This window comes from Eleutherodactylus coqui, chromosome 5, assembly GCF_035609145.1.
Source record: "Eleutherodactylus coqui strain aEleCoq1 chromosome 5, aEleCoq1.hap1, whole genome shotgun sequence".
Lineage (NCBI taxonomy): Eukaryota > Metazoa > Chordata > Amphibia > Anura > Eleutherodactylidae > Eleutherodactylus > Eleutherodactylus coqui.
This window is the reverse complement of record NC_089841.1, coordinates 67,768,738-67,790,997: the sequence shown is the minus strand read 5'-3', so window position 1 is coordinate 67,790,997 and position 22,260 is coordinate 67,768,738. Positions and strand designations below refer to the sequence as shown.

Below are 22,260 nucleotides of genomic sequence, written 5' to 3'. Positions count from 1 at the left end.
TTTTTTTTTTGTTTAAAATAGTTTTTTTTTTATTTTTTATTTTTTTATAAATTTTATTTCACTTAAATCTTACATTTTTTTTAGTCCCCTTAGGGGACTTGAACCTATGATCATTTCATTGGTTCTATAAATATACTGAAGTACTTCAGTATTGCAGTATTTTGTCATTTTATTTATCACATATTGAGCCCTGCCACCCAAAGAGCTTAATATGATTAAATACACGACAGCCATGCGAGTCTTCAGTAGACCCTGGGCTAGCATCGATCAAATTATAGGGGTTAATGGTGAGACATCCTAAAGAGACTGTTCAAGTTTTCTTTGATTCTTTTGTTGTTATGCTGTTTAAGGGCTTAGTCACATGGGCGCATCCGGGCACCGATGCACCTGTCTTCCTGCATGCAGAAGATGGCTGCACTGCAGGTATGGACAACTCTCCGCAGCACCGAAAGAAGGAACACATGACCGGCAATGGAGCCGGTCATGTGTTCTTTCTCCGCACCTATAGTGCGGCCATCTTATCCTGCAGGAAGATGGGCACATCGGCGCCCGAATGCGCCCGTGTGACTAAGCCCTCAGAGACTTCCACACCAGGTGTGAGAGAAACCATCAAGATGATATACCTCTGCTAGTAACTGTAACCATTATGCTTGTGTACCACATAAGGTGACAGTGACCACCAAGTGTTGTGCCTCTGAAAAAATCCTTCCTGCTTGCAAAAGAAAGTGTCTTCAATATTCCAGTGGGGCACAGTACTCTTCTCAAGTAGTTTCTTCTAGAGTTCGGAATACAAGCAGTTGAGCTTACTATATAAAGCTGCCTACAGTTACTGCTTCAATGAATCAAAGTAGCAAAATAGTTGTGTTTGTAATTATATTGTTATCAATATGATTAAACCTCAGTGCTACTTGTGGCCGCAGCGGTCCGTGGAGTCTGCCAAACTTGTAATTATAGCCTTAACTTTGCTTGCCACACAACAATGGATACACTGCTGGAGCCAAGCACACATTTTCATTGGTTGATCCTTAGCTTTTGTTACATTGTTTCCTCATGTTTAGACTTCTGCTTTTTGATGATTAATTTCTGACCTGCAGGAACACTGCTTTTTGACATGAACTTTTTACACTTTGTTTTTTCATAACGAGTGTTTTGTGGTGAGCGTTGCTTGGTGAAGTTAGTGTGAGAAGGGAAAGGCATTCTTTAAAGGTAAAATCTCTCTCAAGGTCTGTACGGTGTAAAGGAAAGGCTCCAGACTGTACGCTCCGTCACTGGGTGAATAGTTCATTCCATGTCCCAGGTATACTCTGCACCCGAGATCCCAGCTACTCTACTTCATTAATGGGAGCATGATTTCAGAGTTTGATTCTATGTTGCAGGTGGTGGTAGCGTGATGCAGGTTTCAGGATATGAGGCAGGAAAAGGAATACCAAAAATATTTTATTAACAAATAAATGCAAAAGACTAATAATATTTATAAGTCAACTTTAACAGTATTGTTTCTTCATGATAACTAGGACTAGCTAGGTCCTAAGGTTAGTAACACTTTGAGCACAATACAGAAATAACAGTAATACAGTTTTCAATGACACTATCCAATATCAGTCTGTTAAAGCAGAAGTACTGTACAATTTACATAACCTAATGCACAGTTTATAGTTTATGGATTAACATTTTTCCCTTCTGCGATGCTGTCACTCCCAAATGCAATTTTAACAGAACCCAATGACAATCTCTCTAAAATCCCTTGGCTTGACTCCTATTCATGTAAATATCTCAGTCCACTTTCAGGTATGGAACTTACTTATAAGTATCTGTCCTAATTCACAGCAGGCCTGCTGACTAACATTTTATTTCTTTTAGTGATGCGCACAGCAATCCATGGGAGGCCAGTCCCACTTACGATTGCGTTGCAGGGGAATTGCTATCTGTCTATAAGGTTTTGAGATGCTTTGTGCAGCATTTCTTCAAGCAACTGCTCTCTAGTAGCTCCTCTGCAGGATGTTGAACCTCTCTCAGATGTTGCTGTAGCAGCACCGCATTCTATTATCCCTTGTCCTCTGCTCACATAGCAGTCTCTACTCTCTTTGATTTCCCTATGTTTCTCCCTCTTCTTTCTAGGACCTTTCAAAACACATGACCTCCCGACAGCCAATCAAACACAGCTCATATGAGGCAATGTCTGTGTGCAGATTTTGAAACTATTTTGAAACTGGCCACTGGAGGTCATTATGGTATTAGTGTACCTTGATGCCATCGGAAGCTAGGGGCTTGACAGGGAGAACGCCCCTGTCCCACCCCCAGCCCCCGATTGGCTCCAGGCTACAAGGTCCTAGCAGCACAGTGTGCATTGATTTGGCCCTGTGCTGCTGCCTTAGGCTGACAGTTACTATACTTGTTAGCCTTACAGTATTATCTGTAAATGCTAGGAGGTTACTGCTGTATCCTGCCACCATTTTCATGATTACCTATAATAGTACCTCTGACAAAGTGCACAAAATGTGCGTGCAAAAAAAAAAATTGCAACATGCACTGTCTTGGTGCAGATTATGTGCGCATACAGGCAAAGATGGTGTATGGGGATTTGCAGGCATGCAGCAGTATGCAATGCATTGCTTACTGCTGCGTGCTACCTGCATGGAAGATACATGCGCAGGAAATAATGGGAGATTCCTCATGAGAAAGTATCCAAAAATAAAACATACAGTGATCCTTCTATCATGCAGCATTGCTGTGAGCAAAAAATTGCTCATGTGAATGAACACATTGAAATCAATTTATTTAATAACACGTGTGAGTTTCGCCTATATCGCTATTGGATGGAACTCTCACGTGAAACTCGCCTGTGTGAATGCACCCTAACGGTGACTACCCACTACAGTTTTTTTTCCTTGTGAAATTCGCAGCATTTTTTTTCTGCAGGGGTCTATGGGCTATGGGACTTGTAATGTTAAAATCGCAATTTACCGCGATTTTAATATTACAAGTCCCATAGACCCCTGCAGAAAAGAAAATGCTGCGAATTTCGCAGGGGAAAAAAAACTGTAGTGGGTAGTCACCCTAAGGGAGAAGATTCTTTTAAAAGTTGGCCCAGTATTTTTAATTTCTGGAGTATTTGCTGCTGGACTGTCAGCGAGACCTTGCTTTGGAAGGACTTTGGCTGGTTACTGGTTAACTAATAAGGAGCCGTGAGCACTTAATAACATATTTTCCTGTAAAGATTGCTACATCTGTAGCGTACTCCTTTGTTATGTTGCATTATGAGAGATGGTTTAAGGGGTTGCTGCATGAAAAGCAGTTATTCCCTATCCACAGGAAAGGTGCTAATTAGCTGATCAGTGATGGTCTGACTACTGGGACCCCACTGGTCATGAGAACAGGGGACCTAAAGTTCCCCAAGTAGATGGAGTGATGGTTAGACATGTGCACTACCACTGCATTCACTTAATGGGACTGCTGTAGATACCTTGAACTCGGCTATCTCTAGCAGTCCCATCGAACTGATTGGGGTGGCATACATGGTCAGCTTCAAATTCATTCATTTAGGGACATTTGGGATCCTCCTCTTGTGATTGGTAGGAGTCCTAGTGGTCAGACACAACCAATCAGATAATTTCTTCTGATTCTGTGGATAGGAGGTAGCTTCCTTAAGTAACACATGACAGTGGCTGAACTGTGAATATACTGTAGCTTTTGATGTGACCCGAGTATAATGCATGTCTATGGGGGGCACTAGTTTTACATCTGCGTCTCATGAACGGAAATAATTGTGTTCTTTATGTATATGAAGCTGCTTTCTTATTAAGTCAATAGCTTTTAATTAAAGAAAACAGCCTCATATTCTGAATTCTTACAGTAGTTAAGCACCAGCTGCAGCCTAATCCTCCCCCGGAGAGGGTGACGGGCGGACATCATAGGACATGGTAATTAATACACTGCCTCCTAGCCTGGCAGTAGAAATGGTCACACAAAAGGCTAAACTCTATGCATTGCAGAAAATCATATAGCACTGGACATAGAAATGACACCAAGCCCTAAACACTGTGCCGCATTCAATCATATTGCGCAATTTAAATGTATTCCACCTTTTCTCTGCAATAAATTTTTGCAACTGCAAAAATGCATCAAAAACAATTTGCGCTGCCGGTGCCGGGGAAAACTCTTGTTAATGCAAGTTGCAGATGAGAATAGTCCTATTGCTTACATAAGCTCCGTATTATGGTCCGCAAAATACAGACAAGATACGGACCCCTAATGTGACCCCTGAGCTCTTACATGGCTCAGTGGCGGAGACAGAAAACAGAGCACCGAGTCTACACAAAATTGGGCCTACGATCAAGAATTCAACCAGTAGGATTGATCCGGGAAAAGACTACGAGTAATGTAACTCAAATTCAGCAAAAACCAAGTAGGAAATGACTAACCAGATTAAGGCTGTATGCACACAGGCCATTTTCTTATGCGATTTCTGTTTGATTCTGAGATGGACAGAACTCGCATGGGAAAAGAATGCGTTCATTTGAATGGGTTAATTCACACAAGTAATTTTTCTCTTGGACCAATAGTCCAAGTTTTAAAAAAATCACAGAATTTCCTCACATGAGAATAGGACATGCAACATGCAGTGTCCCGCACATCGCATTGATGAAGTGTCCGTGTGCTATTGCTCCCTAGAATAATAGAATCATAGAATGGTAGAGTTGGAAGGGACCTCCAGGGTCATCGGGCCCGACCCCCTGCTCAGTGCAGGATTCACTAAATCATCCCAGACAGATATTTGTCCAGCCTCTGTTTGAACACTTCCATTAAAGGAGAACTCACCACTTCCCGTGGCAACCTGTTCCACTCATTGAATCTCAAGTGCAAGTCACTCTCAGGGCTTCTTCAGACAGGCGTATGTCGGTCGAGTTTTCATGCCCGGCCGATATACGCTGTCCCACTCTGGAAGGGGAAGAGGCCGGCCTGGCCGGAAGCTAGTGCACTGAGCTTCCACCCCCTCTCCGCCCCTTGCCACTGTTTGCAATGGGAGGGGCGGGGAAGACGGAACTTAGCTCTTCCCCCGCCTTCCTATTGTAAGCAGTGGCAAGGGGCGAAAGGGGGCTGGAGCTCAGTGCACTAGCTCCCGGCCAGGCCCGCCTCCTCCCCTTGCAGAGAGGGACAGCATATATCGGCTGGGCATGAAAACCCAACTGATATACTCTTGTCTGAATAAGCCCTCAGCCTTTTAAATGCAATCTCACATTCAGAGGGTGAATATAAGACCTAGTATTTCTTACTGCTGAGGCTTTGTTACAATTGTATCCAGTTTAGAGAATCCTCTGTGAGCTAAACAGGCTGATCGTATTTTCAGTAATGACACATTGTAACAAACTAGCAGGACAGAAGAGAGATTTGTGCTGCTGATGTGTTTAGTTCCAGGATTGGATACAATTATAACAAACTGTCATCTATGAGACCTATTCGGCTATAAACAGTAATTTTCCTATTCACCGATAGCAATCTTGAAAACATGAGGAAGTGAAACACAAATGATGTTAGAAAGTTGCAGAACTGTTTTGATACAATGATTTTGCTTTATTTACACAAAACCATGAATTGCTTATAAATAGAGAGAACCAATGTTTTACTGTTTATGGTTAGGCTGTTTGCACATCGCACGGGATTCTGTTTTACTCCTCCATTATGGGAGCAGGAAAACGGAATCCCCTGGATGAATGTATCTGTCTCAGAGCGGAACCAAACAGAACCCATTGACTATAATGAGGTCCGTTCGGTTTGAGCACCTTGACGGCATTTTTACCGGATAAAAAAGTCCTTTATGCACAACTTTTTCGTCCAGCATTTCATTCTGGGTTTGCACTGCAGGCTCTGAACGGAGCCTCCGACCAAAATGTGAATAATGACTTGTTTTATATGGTTTTGTTTTCCTCAACACAGAGAAAGAAAGGCGGCTGCGAGCAAACGATCGGGAATTCAACCTCAAATTCAAGTATGCGGTGAGTTCATGACTTGGGAATCCTTGGGGTAGATTTACAAAACAAAATATTTAAAGTGTGCCTGGGTTTTCAACAAGTAAGATACACCATGTTCTCCTTACCTGCATTTGCTGTTGTTTGTACCCTGTTTCATGCCTTTAAGTTGTGATTTTCAGGTGATCTTCCCCATTTTTCTATTGTCCTGCTGTTTGCTATCCACTATCAGGGAGAGGGTCTGTAACAAGCCCTTCCCATGCTGAATTGATTTGTCTCTGGTTCAGTTAGCAGGGAAGCAATATCTGATTGACTGCCCCTCTGCTTTCCCAGGATGATTCAGGAATTCAGAGGCATTCTGACCAAATGGTTAACAAAATCCACATTCACAGACACACACTCACACATCGGAACAGTAGGAGAGGCAGAGACTGTGGAGATCATTATCACAGTGTTTGCAGATCTGTCAGCCTGCAGCTTATAAGTGCATAAGAGATGCCTGGGAAGATAGCCTCTCCCCATGTTGCTATAGAAATGTCCCTGTGTCCTTGTTACTACATAGGCTCTATACCTAATGACAGAGAGCGGATTGCAGAGAAGCTGGGAGACCCCTGGTGGCAGCCACTTCTACCATGTTACCCTGTCTTATATTATTTTTTGCCCCAAAAGAGGCACTAGGTCTTATTTTCGGGAAAAGTCTTATTATACTTACCTAGCAGGCTCAGTCCAGATCCCTTCTGCTGCTCTCCACAGCTCCAACGTGCTTCCTGCAGTCTTCGGCTGCTCATACATCACTTCCTGGTTACGGGGTTCATAAATCCCGCCTCCATGAAGTGATGGGTGTGATTGGTTTATCAAGTGCTGCATTAATTGGCTGAGCAGCAGTCGAAGAACCAATCACAGCCATCGCTTCCTGGAGGTGGGTTTTATGAATCCTGTAACTAGGAAGTGATGTTGTACAAGTGGCTGAGGACAGTAGGAACCATAGAATCATAGATCATAGAATCCTAGAATGGTAGAGTTGGAAGGGACCTCCAGAGTCATCTGGTCCAACCCCCTACTCAGTGCAGGATTCACTAAATCACTTCAGACAGAAATTTATCTAGCCTTTGTTTGAACACTTCCATTGAAGGAGAACTCACCACCTCTGGTGGTAACCTGTTTCACTCATTGATCACCCTCACTGGCAGAAATTTTTTTCTAATATATAATTTTTGTCTCTTCCCTTTCAGTTTCATCCCATTGCTTCTAGTCTTTCCTTGTACAAATGTGAACAGGGCTGATCCCTCTGCACTGTGACAGCCCTTCAGATATTTGTAGACAGCTATTAAGTCTCTTCTCAGCCTTCTTTTTTGCAAGCTAAACATTCCCAGTTCCTTTAACCGTTCCTCATAGGACATGATTTGCAGACCGCTCACCATCTTGGTAACTCTTCTCTGAACTTGCTCCAGTTTGTCTATGTCTTATTTTAAAGTGGGGTGCCCAGAACTGGACACAGTATTCCAGATGAGGTCTGACTATAGAAAAGTAGAGGGGGATAATTACCTCACATGATCTAGACTCTATGCTTCTACTAATACATTCCAGAATTGTGTTTGCCTTTTTGGCTGCTGCATCACATTGTTGACTTATGTTCAGTCTATGATCTATTAGTATACCCAAGTCTTTTTCACATGTGCTGCTTAGCTCAATTCCTCCCATTCTGTATGTGCTTTTTTCATTTTTCTTGCCCAGATGTAGGACTTTGCATTTCTCCTTGTTAAATATCATTTTGTTAGTCGCTGCCCACTGTTCAAGATTTTTTAGATCTTTTTGAATACTCTCTCTCTTCCCTAGTGTTAGCCATCCCTCCTAGCTTTGTGTCGCCATCAAATTTGATTAGTTTCCCATCAATTCCCTCCTCCAGATCATCTATAAAAATGTTGAAGAACACCAGGCCTAGGACAGAGCCTTGTGGTACCCCACTTGATACATTCTTCCACTTAGATGTGCAGCCATTTATGACCATTCTTTGAGTACAATCACTCAGCCAGCTGTGAATCCACCTAACAATCGCCTCATCAATCCCATATTTGGTCATTTTTGCAATAAGTATGGTATGAGATACTTTGTCAAATGCTTTACTAAAGTCAAGATATACTATATCCACCACATTTCCCTGATCAACCTAGTCAGTGATACTATCATAGAAGGAAATTAGATTAGTCTGGCATGACATGTTTGTTATAAACCCATGCTGGCTCTGGTTAATTACTTAATTTCTTTCCAAGTACTTGCATACATGCCGTTTAATAATTTGTTCAAAGATATTTCTCTGTATAGAAGTCAGGCTCACAGGCCTGTAGTTTCCCTGATCCACCTTCTTCCCTTTTTTGAAGATAGCGACAATATTTGCCCTTTTCCAATCTTCAGGGAGTTCTCCTGTTCTCCAGGAATTTTCAAAGATTATGGCGAGTGGCTCAACAATTACCTCTGCTGCTTCCTTTAGTATCCTAGGATGTAATTCATCTGGACCCTGAGACTTGAATTCAATTAAGTTAGCTAAGTGTTCCTTTACCATCTCTCTACTTTTAGATAGCCTGCATTCTTTATTCCCCCAATAGCACAGGGAAGATGAGTTGATGTTCCATCTACTTTTTGAGAGAAAAAAGATACAAAATAGGAATTTAAAAGTTCATCCTTCTCATCATCATTTGTAACCAATGCATCATTTTCATCTTGTAAGCATCCAATAGCATCTTTAACTATTTTTTTTGCTTTTGACATACCCCCAAAATTCTTTTTTATTGCTTTTGGCCTCTATTGCAAGCCTCAATTCATTATTAGCTTTAGCTTTCCTGACACTTGCCCTACAGTTTCTGCTGACCGCATTATATTATTTTTAGACATTCCCCCCTCTTTCTATTTGAAAAACATATTTGTCTTCCTTTTTAACATGTGTGCAAGTTCTGTGTTCATCCTTCCTGGTTTCTTTAAATGCTTCCCATTCTTCCTTCTTTTAGGGATTATTAACGATTGTGCTTTGAGAATCTCATTTCGCAGTATTTCCAACCTTCTTGGACATTTCTGTCTTTTAGAACATCCAGCAATTGGATTCTTCCTTTCCTCTTTCTGAGTTCATTAAAATCTGCCTTTCTGAAATCCAACCTTGAGGTCTTCCTCCCCTTTTTATCCAAAATTCAAGGATAGCATGATCACTGCCTCCTAAGGTTCCAGACACCCTTACTTCCTCAACCATTTCCTGCCTGTTGGTAAGAGTTGGTCTCAGATAGAAGATCTTCTTGTTTTTTCTTCTACCTTTTGGAAGATAAAGTTGTCAGCAAGAGCGGATAAGAATTTGTTGAATCCATTATGTTTACCTGAGAAAGATTCCTAACAAATGTCTGGGAAGTTTAAATCTCCCATAATCAATAATCATATTGCCCATCTAATGTAGAAAGAGTTCATCCATACCTTCTGCTTGTCCAGGTGGCCTATAGTAAATGCCTACAATGGTGTCCTTTCTGTCGTTCTCTCCTTGTATTCTTACCCAAACAGTTTCTACAGAACTACCATTCTCTGAAGCTTGAATTTCTGTGGAGATTAATGTTTTCCTAACATACAACGCAATACCTCCTCCCCCTTTTTTTTGGTCTGTTTCTTATAAATAAGTTGTATCCTTCAAGCCTTGTGTTCCAATCATGTGTATCATTCCACCAAGTTTCCATGATGCCTATGACATCATATTTCTCTTCCAATGCTAGGAGCTCTAATTCTCCTTGTTTATTTCCCATGCTCTGTGCATTTGTGTAGAAACATTTTAGTTTGTGATCGATGTCTCTTGCTCCTCTACTTGCCTTCTGAATTTTTTGTCTTTGTTCTTTCTTTCTACTTCTAATAGCGAGGTTCTCAAATGTATTAATTAGCGGTATATTTTTACCTAGCCTTTCACTTCCCTTCCCATATTGTTCTAGTTTAAAGCTCTCCTAATGAGTGAAGCAAGGCGCCCACCAAATATATGCTTACCTGTTTTTGTAAGGTGCAACCTGTCCCTAGCAAGCAGTCCATCATATAGGTAATTCACTCCATGGCTAGAAATCTAAATTACTGCTGATGTAGCCAGTTGTTTACCTCTAGAATCCTGTTCCATCTTCTTATTCCATGGCCATCCACTGGGAGGATGGATGAGAAGACCACCTGTGCTCCTAGTTCCTTCACCTTCTTTCCGAGGTTTTCAAAGTCTCTGCAGATAGTTGCAAGGTACTTTTTTGCAGAGTCATTTGTCCCCACATATACCAGTAGGAATGGTTGGTGTTCTGTAGGACTGAAGAATCTTGACAGCCTTATCAGACACATCTTTGATTTATGCACCTGGAAGACAGCACACCTCTCGTGAGGTTTCAGGTCTGCAGGCAGCGGCCTGGAATCCCCTACATCCACCACTCTCCTTTTCTTCATCACAACAGCACTTCTTTTTCTCCATTCAAGAGGAGTCTGTGTGCTTAGTACACATGTCTATGTGGGTAGAATCATTTCTTGCTGTACCTCTTTTTCCTCTGCTCTGTTCTTTGTGGGTAGAGAACCTCTAGAGAGCAGCTGCTGAACCTCTAGAGAGCAGCAAAAGGAACCTGGACCGAACCTGCTAGGTAATGTATTCTCTTTTTTTTAATGTAGTGTAACTAGGGTCTATTTTCAGAGTAGGGCTTATATTTCAAGCCTCCCCAAAAGCTAGGCTAAAGCTTATGTTTTGGATAGGTCTTATTTTCAGAGAAAGAGGGTATGTGGAAATATTACAGAATGTGTGTCAACAATTTTCACATCACTTACTTTTTGCACACATGGATTTGAAATCTGTTTGCTAAAAAAAATCCCAAACTGTATTGACTGCGGTGCAGATTCGCATTGAAATTAAAGGGAACCTGTCAGCACTTTTTAGGCCCATTTATAAAACTCCTTGTCCCATGTTTATTTACAAAGCCACGCCTGTGTAATTGCTGTTTAAAAATGTTCCTGCATGGCACACAACCGGATTTAAATAGCAAATTCTGCAACTGGCGTCCACAGTAAAACGCGGGCATGGAAAGGCATGCATTTTTGAATTTTGCTTCACACTCATGCGTATGAAATGCGTATTATCCGAGTGGAAGAAAAATCACAATGAAGGCGTGTGGCCCGCAGCCCCCACGCAATTAATATTGCGACGGCGCAGGAAATAAATACAAACAAAAAACCTGTACTGTGAATATCTGCCTGCATGCGGCTGCAGCCATACACAATACAATGACTTGCCATACACAGGGTCACCGGCCGGGCTCACAGCCGGAATCCGCTGTGGGCCTCTTGCATGCAGAATCCAACCTGCTCGTGTGAGCCCAGTCTAAAGGAAAACATTCTTCCTGACTCAAATCTAGCAATCAGAATAATCCCCGGATCACCGACCCTTCTGAAGTAATCAGTAACTATAACATGTAATATTGTAACACTCAAGAAAGGCACCCAGGCCCCTCTTGTGCTCATTTACTGAATTTGCCATGACCACATCTTTAGGCAGAGAGTTCCATAGTCTCACTGCTCTTACAGTAAAGAACCCCCTTCTATGTTTGTGTAGAAACCTTCTTTCTTCTAGACGCAGAGGGCGCCCCCTTGTTACTGTCACAGTCCTGGATACAAACAGATTATGGGAGAGATCTCTGTATTGTCCCCTGATATATTTATACATAGTTATTAGGTTGCCTGTCAACCGTTTTTTTTTCTAAGCTAAATAACCCTAATTTTGATAGCCTTGCTGGGTATTGTAGTCCGCCCATTCAATGTATTACATAGGTTGCCATATTTCAACCTGCTCAAGCTTTATTATATCTTTCTTGAGTACTGATGCCCAAAACTGAATGGCCAACAGTATGCCTAGTATCTGAATCCTGGCACTCCAGACAATTAGCTGAGCTGTGTGCTGCATATTCTTAACCAGGCACAACACTATACATTTAGTTTTAGCTGTTCCTTGTAGTTTAGCTCAGTCCTACTCACTTGAATGGACTAAGCTGCTTTGAGTTGGAGCACCAGGCACAGTTTCAACCAAATGTCCATCACTGTACTAGCTAACCGTGTAAAGCGCTGCTTGCTCACTGGAGCGCTGTGCTGATTGGTAGGGCTGCTTGGAGTTAGCGCCCACCAATTGGATATCAATACCTTTTTTTGAGGAGAGGTCATCGATTTTATAGATCCATTAAGCCTTCTTAAAATCAACTAGAAAAGTCCTAGGTTATTTCAAATTAGCATAATCCCTGCCCCTTTTCCAGTCTGATTGACTGATGTACGCTATAATGGCACCATACTAAGATATTTAATGTAAGAGGAGGAGTCAGATCATTATACACGGTGGGTCATAGAAAAGTAGCCCAGCACCACACTCTTATGAAAGCTGTCTACAAAAAAATCCGTCTCCATTGCCCATAGCAACCAATCACAGTGCAGCTTTAATGTCTTATAGTGATATGGTAGAATGAAAGCTGCATTGTGATTGGTTGCAAGAAAGACAGGTTTTCTTTTAGACAACTTTCATAAGAGTGTGGTGCCGGCTACTTTTCCGAAGGCCACTATGTATTTCTAGGTAATTTTTTTTCCTATTTTTAGGATTTTTAGAGGGAAATTCTCTTGTCACTGATCTACCATAGAAACAAGCAACACAAAGTTTGTTTCTGTGGACACAGACGCCACTTACTTAAAATCTATTTATTAAAAGGTGTCAGAAGTGCGCTGCTGGGTTATAAGCAGATTATTTCAGGCATCAGGCTCCATGTAGGGATTATTATTTAGCCAATTATTTATCTACTTATTGTAATTACACAGTCCTGGAGGGAGGAGTAATCCGCTAATTCCAGACATACTTGTGCAGGATTGATGACAGGACTAAGATGCTTGTGCATTATAGGTGTAAGCCCGCTCTGAGATACCCGGAGTAGGAGATATTATCCAAAGCAGGACAGTTCCAATATTACAGCAACACTTCAATAATCCAGCATTCTGAGGGCTCCTTCACACGGCCACTGCAATTTCCGGCCGCCCGCTTTGTGTCCGCAAGTCGCATGAGCGAGAGGTAGCCGCGACCACGTCTGGAGGCTGCCCTGTCTATGTCTTGAGGGTGTGTGCACATGCCTGCACTCTTAAAGGGCCAGCATGCTTCATGGCATTTTTTTCCCTGCCAAGCATGTGGTATTCTTGGCTAAATCAGGCACCCTTCCTCTAAGGAAAGTGTTTGAGTTTCTGATCTTTTGGCCTAGTTTAAAGGGGTTTTCTGGGACTTTGGGTGACCTATTTACAGGATAGGCCATCCATAGATGATCAGCATAGGGCCGCAGTTTTGAATCCCCACCTGTCATCTGATTGCCAGTGCCGCTGTCAGCATGGGGAGTGCAGTTAGCACATTGTGTTGTCTGCAGTGTAGCGGATCAGTTTAGTATTGCAGGCACAGCACCCTTTAAATTCAATGGCTAATCAAGCCACTGCAATGTTGTCTGTACTATTTGTTTCCAGCACTGACCACATTGACCACACTGACCACCACTGACCTCATTCTGAAGTTATACTGTCTGCCCCGACCCAGATTGATCTAACTATGCCTCAGTTCACACGCTCAAGTTCTGCACCTTCGTCTATTCTATCTCCAGCTGCCACATTACTGGGACCACTTCTAGTGTAACAGCCTGGGGACCTTGCATCAAAGCTTACATCCCAGTTGTCGGGGTATAAGGGTGAAGATCAGAGTTCCTCATGTGTCACCTCTGCATTTGGCTCAAAGTCGAACCAATATGTGGCTCAATGGATCCATATGTGCTGACTTTGTCAATGATGATCACAATGAATCCCCTGCTCCTTCCTGACCATTAGAGATTTTTGGAACATCAGACAATGGAAACCCTTGTGGACCCTACTAGGGATGCCCAGTTGACAGATCAGCTTAAAGGGGTTGTCCCGCGCCGAAACGGTTTTTTTTTTTTTTCAACAGCCCCCCCGTTTGGCGCGAGACAAACCCGATGCAGGGGTTAAAAAAGAAAACCGGACAGTGCTTACCTGAATCCCAGCGCTCCGGTGACTTCTTACTTACCTGGTGAAGATGGCCGCCGGGATCTTCTCCCTCGGTGGACCGCAGGGCTTCTGTGCGGTCCATTGCCGATTCCAGCCTTCTGATTGGCTGGAATCGGCACGTGACGGGGCGGAGCTACCAGGAGCCGCTCTCCGGCACGAGCGGCCCCATTCAGAAAAGAAGAAGACCGGACTGCGCAAGCGCGTCTAATCCGGCGATTAGACGCTGAAAATTAGACGGCACCATGGAGACGAGGACGCTAGCAACGGAACAGGTAAGTGAATAACTTCTGATAACTTCTGTATGGCTCATAATTAATGCACGATGTACATTACAAAGTGCATTAATATGGTCATACAGAAGTGTATACCCCCACTTGCTTTCGCGGGACAACCCCTTTAAGTGCATTGGATAAATTCCTATTAATCCACCATAAAGCTATTGCTCCATACACCAAAATGAATTCAGCTATCAGACCTACATTAAATTATGATGTCAGACCCTATAATAAACTCAGACTCTGAACCCCTAAATTAATCAGACCCCTACACCAACAAATGCAATCATATCCAGAGCTTCACCATGCCCCCAGCCCTCCTGTAGTAATCTTATCAGGAGTTTCACCACTTCCCTAATAATCACAATCAGAGAGCCAATCATACACATGCCAATTGCAGAGCTGACAGTGAGACTCAGTGAGTAAGTGATGGCTACTACACTGCAGTACTTCTAGCAGACGTGCCTAGAGAGCGGTGCATCTGCTAGATATGGACAGAATGTTTTTTCCTCAGAATTTTGCTAGCACCACAGTTGGGAATCACTAGACTAAAGGCTCATGCACATGGCTATGTTAGAGCTTCACTTAGTGCGGAAGTGTAATAAAGCTGTCTTTGAGGTCTATGAAGCCTGTATTCTACCTCTATTTGCTTCTGATTTCATACAGGGCTTTTGACTGTTGGATTCTATACAAATATGTTTTTATAACAGTGTCATGCTCCATGGGATGCCCCAGTGTATGGCATGTTACAGTGTATCTCTGCCATGTATTTCCTTTTATAAGACTTTTCCTTTATGTTATTACTTTCTATTTGCCATATTATTACTTTTTGTAACTTAGTATGCTTCTGGCCGTGTTCTCACTTTCTCCAGCTTCTTCTCTGGATATTAATCCATTGCCAGCGCCGAGCTTAATACTTTAGCAGCTGCATGACGTCCGGTGGTTAGCGGCGTCTCCCCAGCTTTAGTAAACCCTGCATTCTCCTCTCTGTTCCCGCACAGTTAATAACTGATTGCACATCACAGCCTCCTGTAATTCTCTGCCAGTGGAATATTCTGAGATCTATGTGATATAAACAGAGCCGACACCATAATACCCGGAGCTCTGGGAACCTTGCAGCTCCTCCTGCTTGATCCACAGTCCAATAATACAGGGCTCTGCAGCCGTGGGACATGGGAATTACAGGGCAGTCAATGGGATGATTGATTGAAACGATGTGTAAATGTTAGCTGTAGCTATAAAAATCAGTGCCTGGTGACTGACAGTCAATAGATGCTGTCTGGGCAGCGATGGCTACCATTTGAAGGCTTGTTCAATAGCAAATAATTTTTCTTTACTTTAAAGCTTAATTTAATTTATTTATTTTTGCTAAATGTAATCAGTTACATTTATACTGAATTAGAAACACCGGCCCTTTCACGATTGGAGCTTCCCTGTATGAAGTTTATCCCCATGACCCCGGAGTGCGGCATAAAATCACATAACAAGTTCTCCATGGATCAGTTTCAGTGTGACTCCACATTAGATAGAAAAATCCAGCAATCTGAGCGACTTCCAACAAGGACTGGTCATCGGTCCTAGACTAGCTGAGGCCAGGATTGCAAATACTCCAAATCTTGTGGCGTTTTCTCATGCAACGGTATGGAGAATACACCAAAATGGTGTGATTGAGGAAAATATCCAGCAACAGTGGATCATGTGACCGGAAACAAAATGGTTAATAAAAGGGGTCAGAGGAGGAGATCATGAATTGCTCTAATGAACAAGCAGTACACAATACAAGCAAATTACAGCCAAATACAATATAGGTGCTCCAACTACTGTGTCTGAACGCACAAGTCATCGGTCCTTAGTACCGATGGGCTGTAACATCAGACAACTAGTTCCAGCGCCAGTTCTGTCTAAGAGAAAAAGAAGAGCTATACTCCCGGGGGTACATGAGCTCAAAAATTGGATCACTGATTAGTGGAAAAACATCTCCTGGTCAGATAAATCCAGATTTCTGTTGCAACATGCTGGTAGGAGGTCAGAATTTGGTGTAAGCAGCATGAATCGATGAACCCTTCCTGTCAGCTGTTCAGAGCAAGCCAGCACCTCCATCTAATTTGTGGCAGCTACAAGAAGCTTCTTCTCCACATGGGCTAATATTCCTGCAGAAGAATTTCAACATCTAGTAGTGGAATCTATGTCACAACGAATTGCTGCAGTTCGGAAGGCAAAAGGTGGTCCAATTTTTGCACTCTTTTGTTGGTTGGCCTTGGAAAGTGAGAGCAGTTTATCTGCACCTTACTGTCATGCATGTGACCACACAGCTTAGCTCCAATGAGGAATCGAATGGCTGGATGGTCTTAAGGACAGAAATGTCCAAGAAGGTTGAGAACTATTGCGAAATGAGATTCTCAAAGCAATCGTTAACAATCCCTAAAAGAATTCCAATATCGCGCCCCCTCTCCAACTCTGTTAACTGGACATCTTTTTGATTGCGTCGTTGAGGCGTCTAGTGGTCAACAAGCTCTACACAAACGGTAAAAGAGGTCCGCTACACACAAGTAGGAAAGGGTTGGAACCACTTTTAGGGCCTCAGGTGACAGAACCGTTCATCTAATCACACCACAACTCTAATGATTTGCATATCTGCCTGAGATGGAACTGTATGACAAGTTTTGCAGCAAAACAACAACTCCTTCTAGGTGCTGATTTTTTTACAATGAGTGTAGATTGCAACGTTTCTTAGCTGCGCTTATATTGCTTATTTATGTAAGATAGTTTACAATGGGAGATACACTTTTAGGTCGCCTGCATGTGGAAGTCGGCAGCAGAATCCGACCCTGACAGCAGCTGGCGACTGCATGTGCCTGTCATTTCTGTTCTTCATCTGTACATCGATGGACTCAATGGCTCGCGGTTGGACATACGCAGTACAGGTTTTTTTTTCTTTTCTTTTTTTTCTTCCCGCGCCGTCACTAGGCAATGACGCGGAATCCGCAACCCGTTTGCAATATCAATTGCGGACAAGTTGCGGGTCAGACGGCTTCCATTGGCTTCAACAGAAGCCGTCCATGCGGACACAGCATGAAAATAGAGCATGTTGTGATTTTTCCTCCACTTGTGGAAACCGCACTTAAACAAGGAATGTCCGTAAGCAGCACCAAAATCTGATCCCCACTAGGGACGGTATTTGCTGCGGATCCACGGTGTGGACTCCCACCGCTTATTCCGCAGCAAACCTCCATTTATGTGCAGGAGGCCTAAGGGCCCCTGCACACAGGTGGAAATTCTGCGGCATGATTTCCTGCGGAATTTCTGGCGCTGAAAGCCTGCATAGGATTGCGTTAACAAACGCAATCCTATGCGGCGCTCGGGTCTGGTCCCGCGGCGAGAATCCTCGCCACCGGATCCGACCCGCCCGTCTGCAGGTGGCCTAAAGTGTATATTGTTTTCTGTTACACATGCTGCCAAATGTCCACCCCCTTACTACAAAGTTACTCCGCAAACAAGGCTGAAAAATTGTGTACTTTATTTACAAAATCTGTACCATTCTTCTACAAAGTTAAACACTATATATTTGTAATCTACAATATTGTGAACTGAAACATTGTAACTGGAAGCTCTGTGACCTTGTGATAGGACAGCGTATAACATGGTGCCCTGTAACTTTGTGACATGATACTTCTGGACTAACATACAATTGTGCAATATTGTGTAACGCGTTCATAGATGATAAGTCCTGATGATTCGCCTGATAGTGGTCAGCATCACATAGAGTTTACTGATTGAGTATTGATTGACTACAATCAGAATCAGTCATCAAACTTTCATCAGTAGAGGTCTGCCCTCCAAAATAAATGAGGCAAGTGGCAAGATCCCTTCATTGTTTAGAGCAGGGGTCCCCAACTCCAGTCCTCAGGGACCACCAACAGGTCATGTTTTCAGGATATCCTATGGTAGGAACACCTGTGGCAATGTCTGAGGACCGACAGTAATTACATCACTTGTGCGATACTGAGGAAATCCTGAAAACATGACCTGTTGGTGGTCCCTGAGGACTGGAGTTGGGGAACACTGGTTTGAGAGTCATAATGCTGTATATACAGTTGTGGCTGTGCCTGGTACTGCAGCCCCATTCGTTCTGCTGATCATCGGGGGTCCTAAGGTTAGGACATTAATATTTTATCCCGTAAAATCCCTTTCTTTAGTCATTGTTTAATTAATATTCTGAAACTTTTCAAGATCTCTGTTTGCTGTTAGTGAAAGAAAAACATTCAGTTTGCTTTGACTGTTTCCAGAGTAGACAATCCTTTGTGAGCTAAAAGATTATCAATCATGTTGGTTTAGGATTGCCTAGGCTGATAAAAAAATTAGCTGTCAAAAGTATTAGATCCGTAGGGTTCTCAGGCACTGGACCATCAAGGGCCCTGACGACCTGTGGGACGAAGAATCAGTGTTAATGGCAGACCGGCTGCATTCCTGGGGTGAAGCTCCACATCGCGAGGGAGGAGAAGGAGACTCCCTTTCCACATAGTTGGACACCGCAGAAGCAGTGCAGAAGAACAGATGCCATGGATACTTAAAAAGGTCTGTAATGCAGAAATGGTGCAGACGAAGAGTGAAGAGGGAGTGGACTGGCAAGAAGTTTTCCTACAATTGTGAATGAACTTCAACCCCCTGGTATCGTTTGAGATAAAATTCCTGGAGAAAGAGGACTCATGGGACTGTGACAGCATCAGCGGGAAATAGTTATGGTGCCATGATTTAGGTTAGGTCTTTTGAGGGTTACTTACAGAGTAGCAATGGTTATGGTATAGTGCAGTGTGATGGTATGTACATTGGATGTACCTGATGTGTGTTTATGATGATATGTAATGGAGCAGTGGGACACCCTGACGCTTCACACACCGCATCACAGACCGGGGCAGTGGGGATTACAGTGTCCCTGCCGATGAATCCTGGCTGCCAATCGGAAGCTAGGGGCTTGCCAGGGGGCGTTAACTCCTGCAAACCCAGGTCAGCCCCTAGCTTCCGGTGGCGTCAAAATACAATAATACCGGCATAGAGTGTATACGGTATCAAGTAATGCAATGCGGTAGTTTAACCGGATATTTTACGTGATGTTTATGACGTGATGCGTTCTGTAAGGATGTTGCTTATTGGGATCTTTGAGGTTCGGACCTATGTCCATAGAAATTATGTTATGTAGCGGTTATGCCGCAGTAATGGGAAGTAGCAAAAGACATTGGAAAATATGAGGAATGCCATGTGCCTTACTGCTGCAAGGAGGAGCTAGAGCAGTGATGTGATGTAAAGATTGGCAAGAGTCGCCAAGTGCTGAGAAATATATTGAGTACTGTCACTTTAAGTGTATTCACATTTAGGTAAAAGTGCACTAACCCTCCTATAGAGAGCAATTCCTGTTTATTATGCAAAAATTTAGTAAAAGTTATATTTTTGTTAAAAAAAATGTTCCGCCTGTGCCTCTGTCTGTCATTGCCGTGCTATCCTGAACCTTACCACCAGCCGTTACATTTGCACACATTGCAGGATACAATGCATACCAGACTGCCCCAGTGTTGTACAGTGGAGCTCCTTAAAGGGGGTATTGGAATTTCAAAAAATAAAACATTCAGTATTAATTCCTCATGATTTCAACACCTCTGCTTGAATAGAAACCTTCATTAGTTACTTCCAGAATCCAGAGGATAACAATCTGTCATTTGATCATGACATAGGTGCCTGACTCATTAAAAGGCACACCTCTGATAATGTACTGCAATGAGCTGTGTGAGCATTACATCACCAAGACACATTTTCATCCTTTCGAAGCAAACAATGAGAGTTTTCATTAAATTTCCCAGTTAGTCCAAATATAGTATTTGGTGCATTAGTTTCTGAGCTTCGATTAGGGAAGCTTTAAAGGGGTTGTCCCGCGGCAGCAAGTGGGTCTATACACTTCTGTATGGCCATATTAATGCACTTTGTAATATACATTGTGCATTAATTATGAGCCATACAGAAGTTATAACAAGTTTTTTTCTTACCTGCTCCGTTGCTGGCGTCCTCGTCTCCATGGTGGCGACTAATTTTCGCCCTCCGATGGCCAAATTAGCCGCGCTTGCGCAGTCCTGGTCTTCTGCTCTCTTCAATGGAGCCGCTCGTGCAGAATGCAGGCTCCGTGTAGCTCCGCCCCGTCACGTGCCGATTCCAGCCAATCAGGAGGCTGGAATCGGCAATGGACCGCACAGAAGAGCTGCGGTCCACGGAGGAAGAGGATTCCGGCGGCCATCTTCACAGGTAAGTAGAGAAGTCACCGGAGCGCGGGGATTAAGGTAAGCGCTCCGGTAAGCTTTCTGTACGTCCCTGCATCGGGGTTGTCTCGCGCCGAACGGGGGGGGGGGGGGGGGTTTGAAAAAAAAAACAACCCGTTTCGGCGCGGGACAACCCCCTTAATCATATAGAAAGATAGAGCATATTTTTACCTTCTATCTTTTCATCAGCCTGCAAGACATTCTGCAAATCTGGTGGAAAATCACATACTTAGGGCTCCCGTGTGACTGAGCCCTTAACTGGTTTTTTCCTTGTCTAACCATACTTGGTCTTCATTGCAAACTGTGTGAATTGAGGTTCCTGTTGCAGCAAGCTGCCTCCAAACCTGGGCGAAAGCTGTCCAAGCAAGACATCTCTTCTCAAACTCCTTGAGACTGTTACATCCGATCTTGATATAATAGTTGCATCCTAAAAAGGCAAATACACACATAATGTATAAACATGGATAGCACAGAAGTATATAAGAAAACACAAAATGGAGAAGACAGGAAATCTAACCTAAGCTCTTAAAATCCAGAATGAGCCTACCTACTAGGGTACAATATAAATCTTGGTATTTGTATAGCACCAACTTATTCCGCAGCACTTTCAGGTAATTATTACCCACCACCAAGCTGGGTTCTCATTTTACCAACCTCAGAAGGATGGAAGGCTGAGTCAACCTTGAGCCGGCTACCTGAATCATGTAAGGATTGAACTTGCAACCTTCAGGTCGTAGGTGAGAGCTTACACTCTGCACAACCCGAGGCTCAGGGTACTTGGTCTACCTACGTCAGGAACCTAGGGTGACCGTGATTTCCTCTAGGTGGTGACGGAAAAGTGGAGGAGGTTAGATAACGCTCTTGTATAATAACCACAAAATTGCGGGAAATAAGATGAAATAACAGACCAGATATATAATGAGACCACAGCACACTTGCCTTAAAAGGGACGTAGGTCAGGACAAGGAGCCATGGACAGGACAAGAAACATCTTCAAACTGAGAGTATAACCGGTGTCCTCAGTGAGGAGGAGCTGGAACAAATACACACAAGTAAGAGCTGATTGGCTGGCTGTGATGCACATCTACCAGCCAACCAATCTATCCATACACCTGCAGAGAAGTATCCCTGTTGATATGCAGTGCTGAAATGACGGTGACATCTCCCCAGTCCCGACCCCCTCACAGGAGAGACATTTGTACAAGAGTGTGAAAAATAAGGATGTTTCCTGGGACACTTATGGATGATAATAAAATATCTTTAGTATCTCCTTAAACAAGAATACCCAAAACAAATGCAAACACAGAGAAGATTCAGACATTACTCACCATTAAGTTATAGATCTTTCTAGTCCTAACCAAACATTTTTGCTCCAAGTATAGTAGAATGGTTGCAGTTCTGGAACATTGATCTTCAGAGTTGTCATTATGTTTGGTGAATTTCAGAATTTTTGACAGTTTCTTTTTTTTTTTTTTTTTGAAATTCAGACCAATGCAATCAAGACCTCAAAGTACAATGTATTCACCTTTCTTCCTCTCAACCTCTTCGAGCAGTTCCAACGAGTGGCTAATGCCTATTTCGTCTTCCTCCTGATCCTGCAAGTAAGTATTTCTACTAGTATATGTTGCTTTCATTGACCTCATGTAAGAGACC

General features: G+C 43.0%; 1 protein-coding gene and 1 long non-coding RNA gene across 2 annotated transcripts in view; one reads left to right on the top strand and one right to left on the bottom strand.

The window, feature by feature from the left end:
• LOC136627512 (phospholipid-transporting ATPase ID-like) overlaps window positions 1-22,260 on the top strand; it is a 124,190-nt gene that overhangs the window by 58,076 nt on the left and 43,854 nt on the right. The window contains exons 3-4 of the mRNA XM_066602682.1: window positions 5,935-5,993; window positions 22,095-22,208. Of these exons, the coding sequence (XP_066458779.1) occupies window positions 5,935-5,993; window positions 22,095-22,208 (173 nt within the window). The remainder of the gene's footprint in view (window positions 1-5,934; window positions 5,994-22,094; window positions 22,209-22,260) is intronic.
• On the bottom strand, window positions 20,773-22,074 carry LOC136627513 (uncharacterized). The gene is made up of 3 exons (XR_010792797.1): window positions 21,936-22,074; window positions 21,547-21,640; window positions 20,773-21,034 (listed from the first exon to the last, which is right to left on the bottom strand). It is a non-coding gene; the product is annotated as an uncharacterized lncRNA (long non-coding RNA).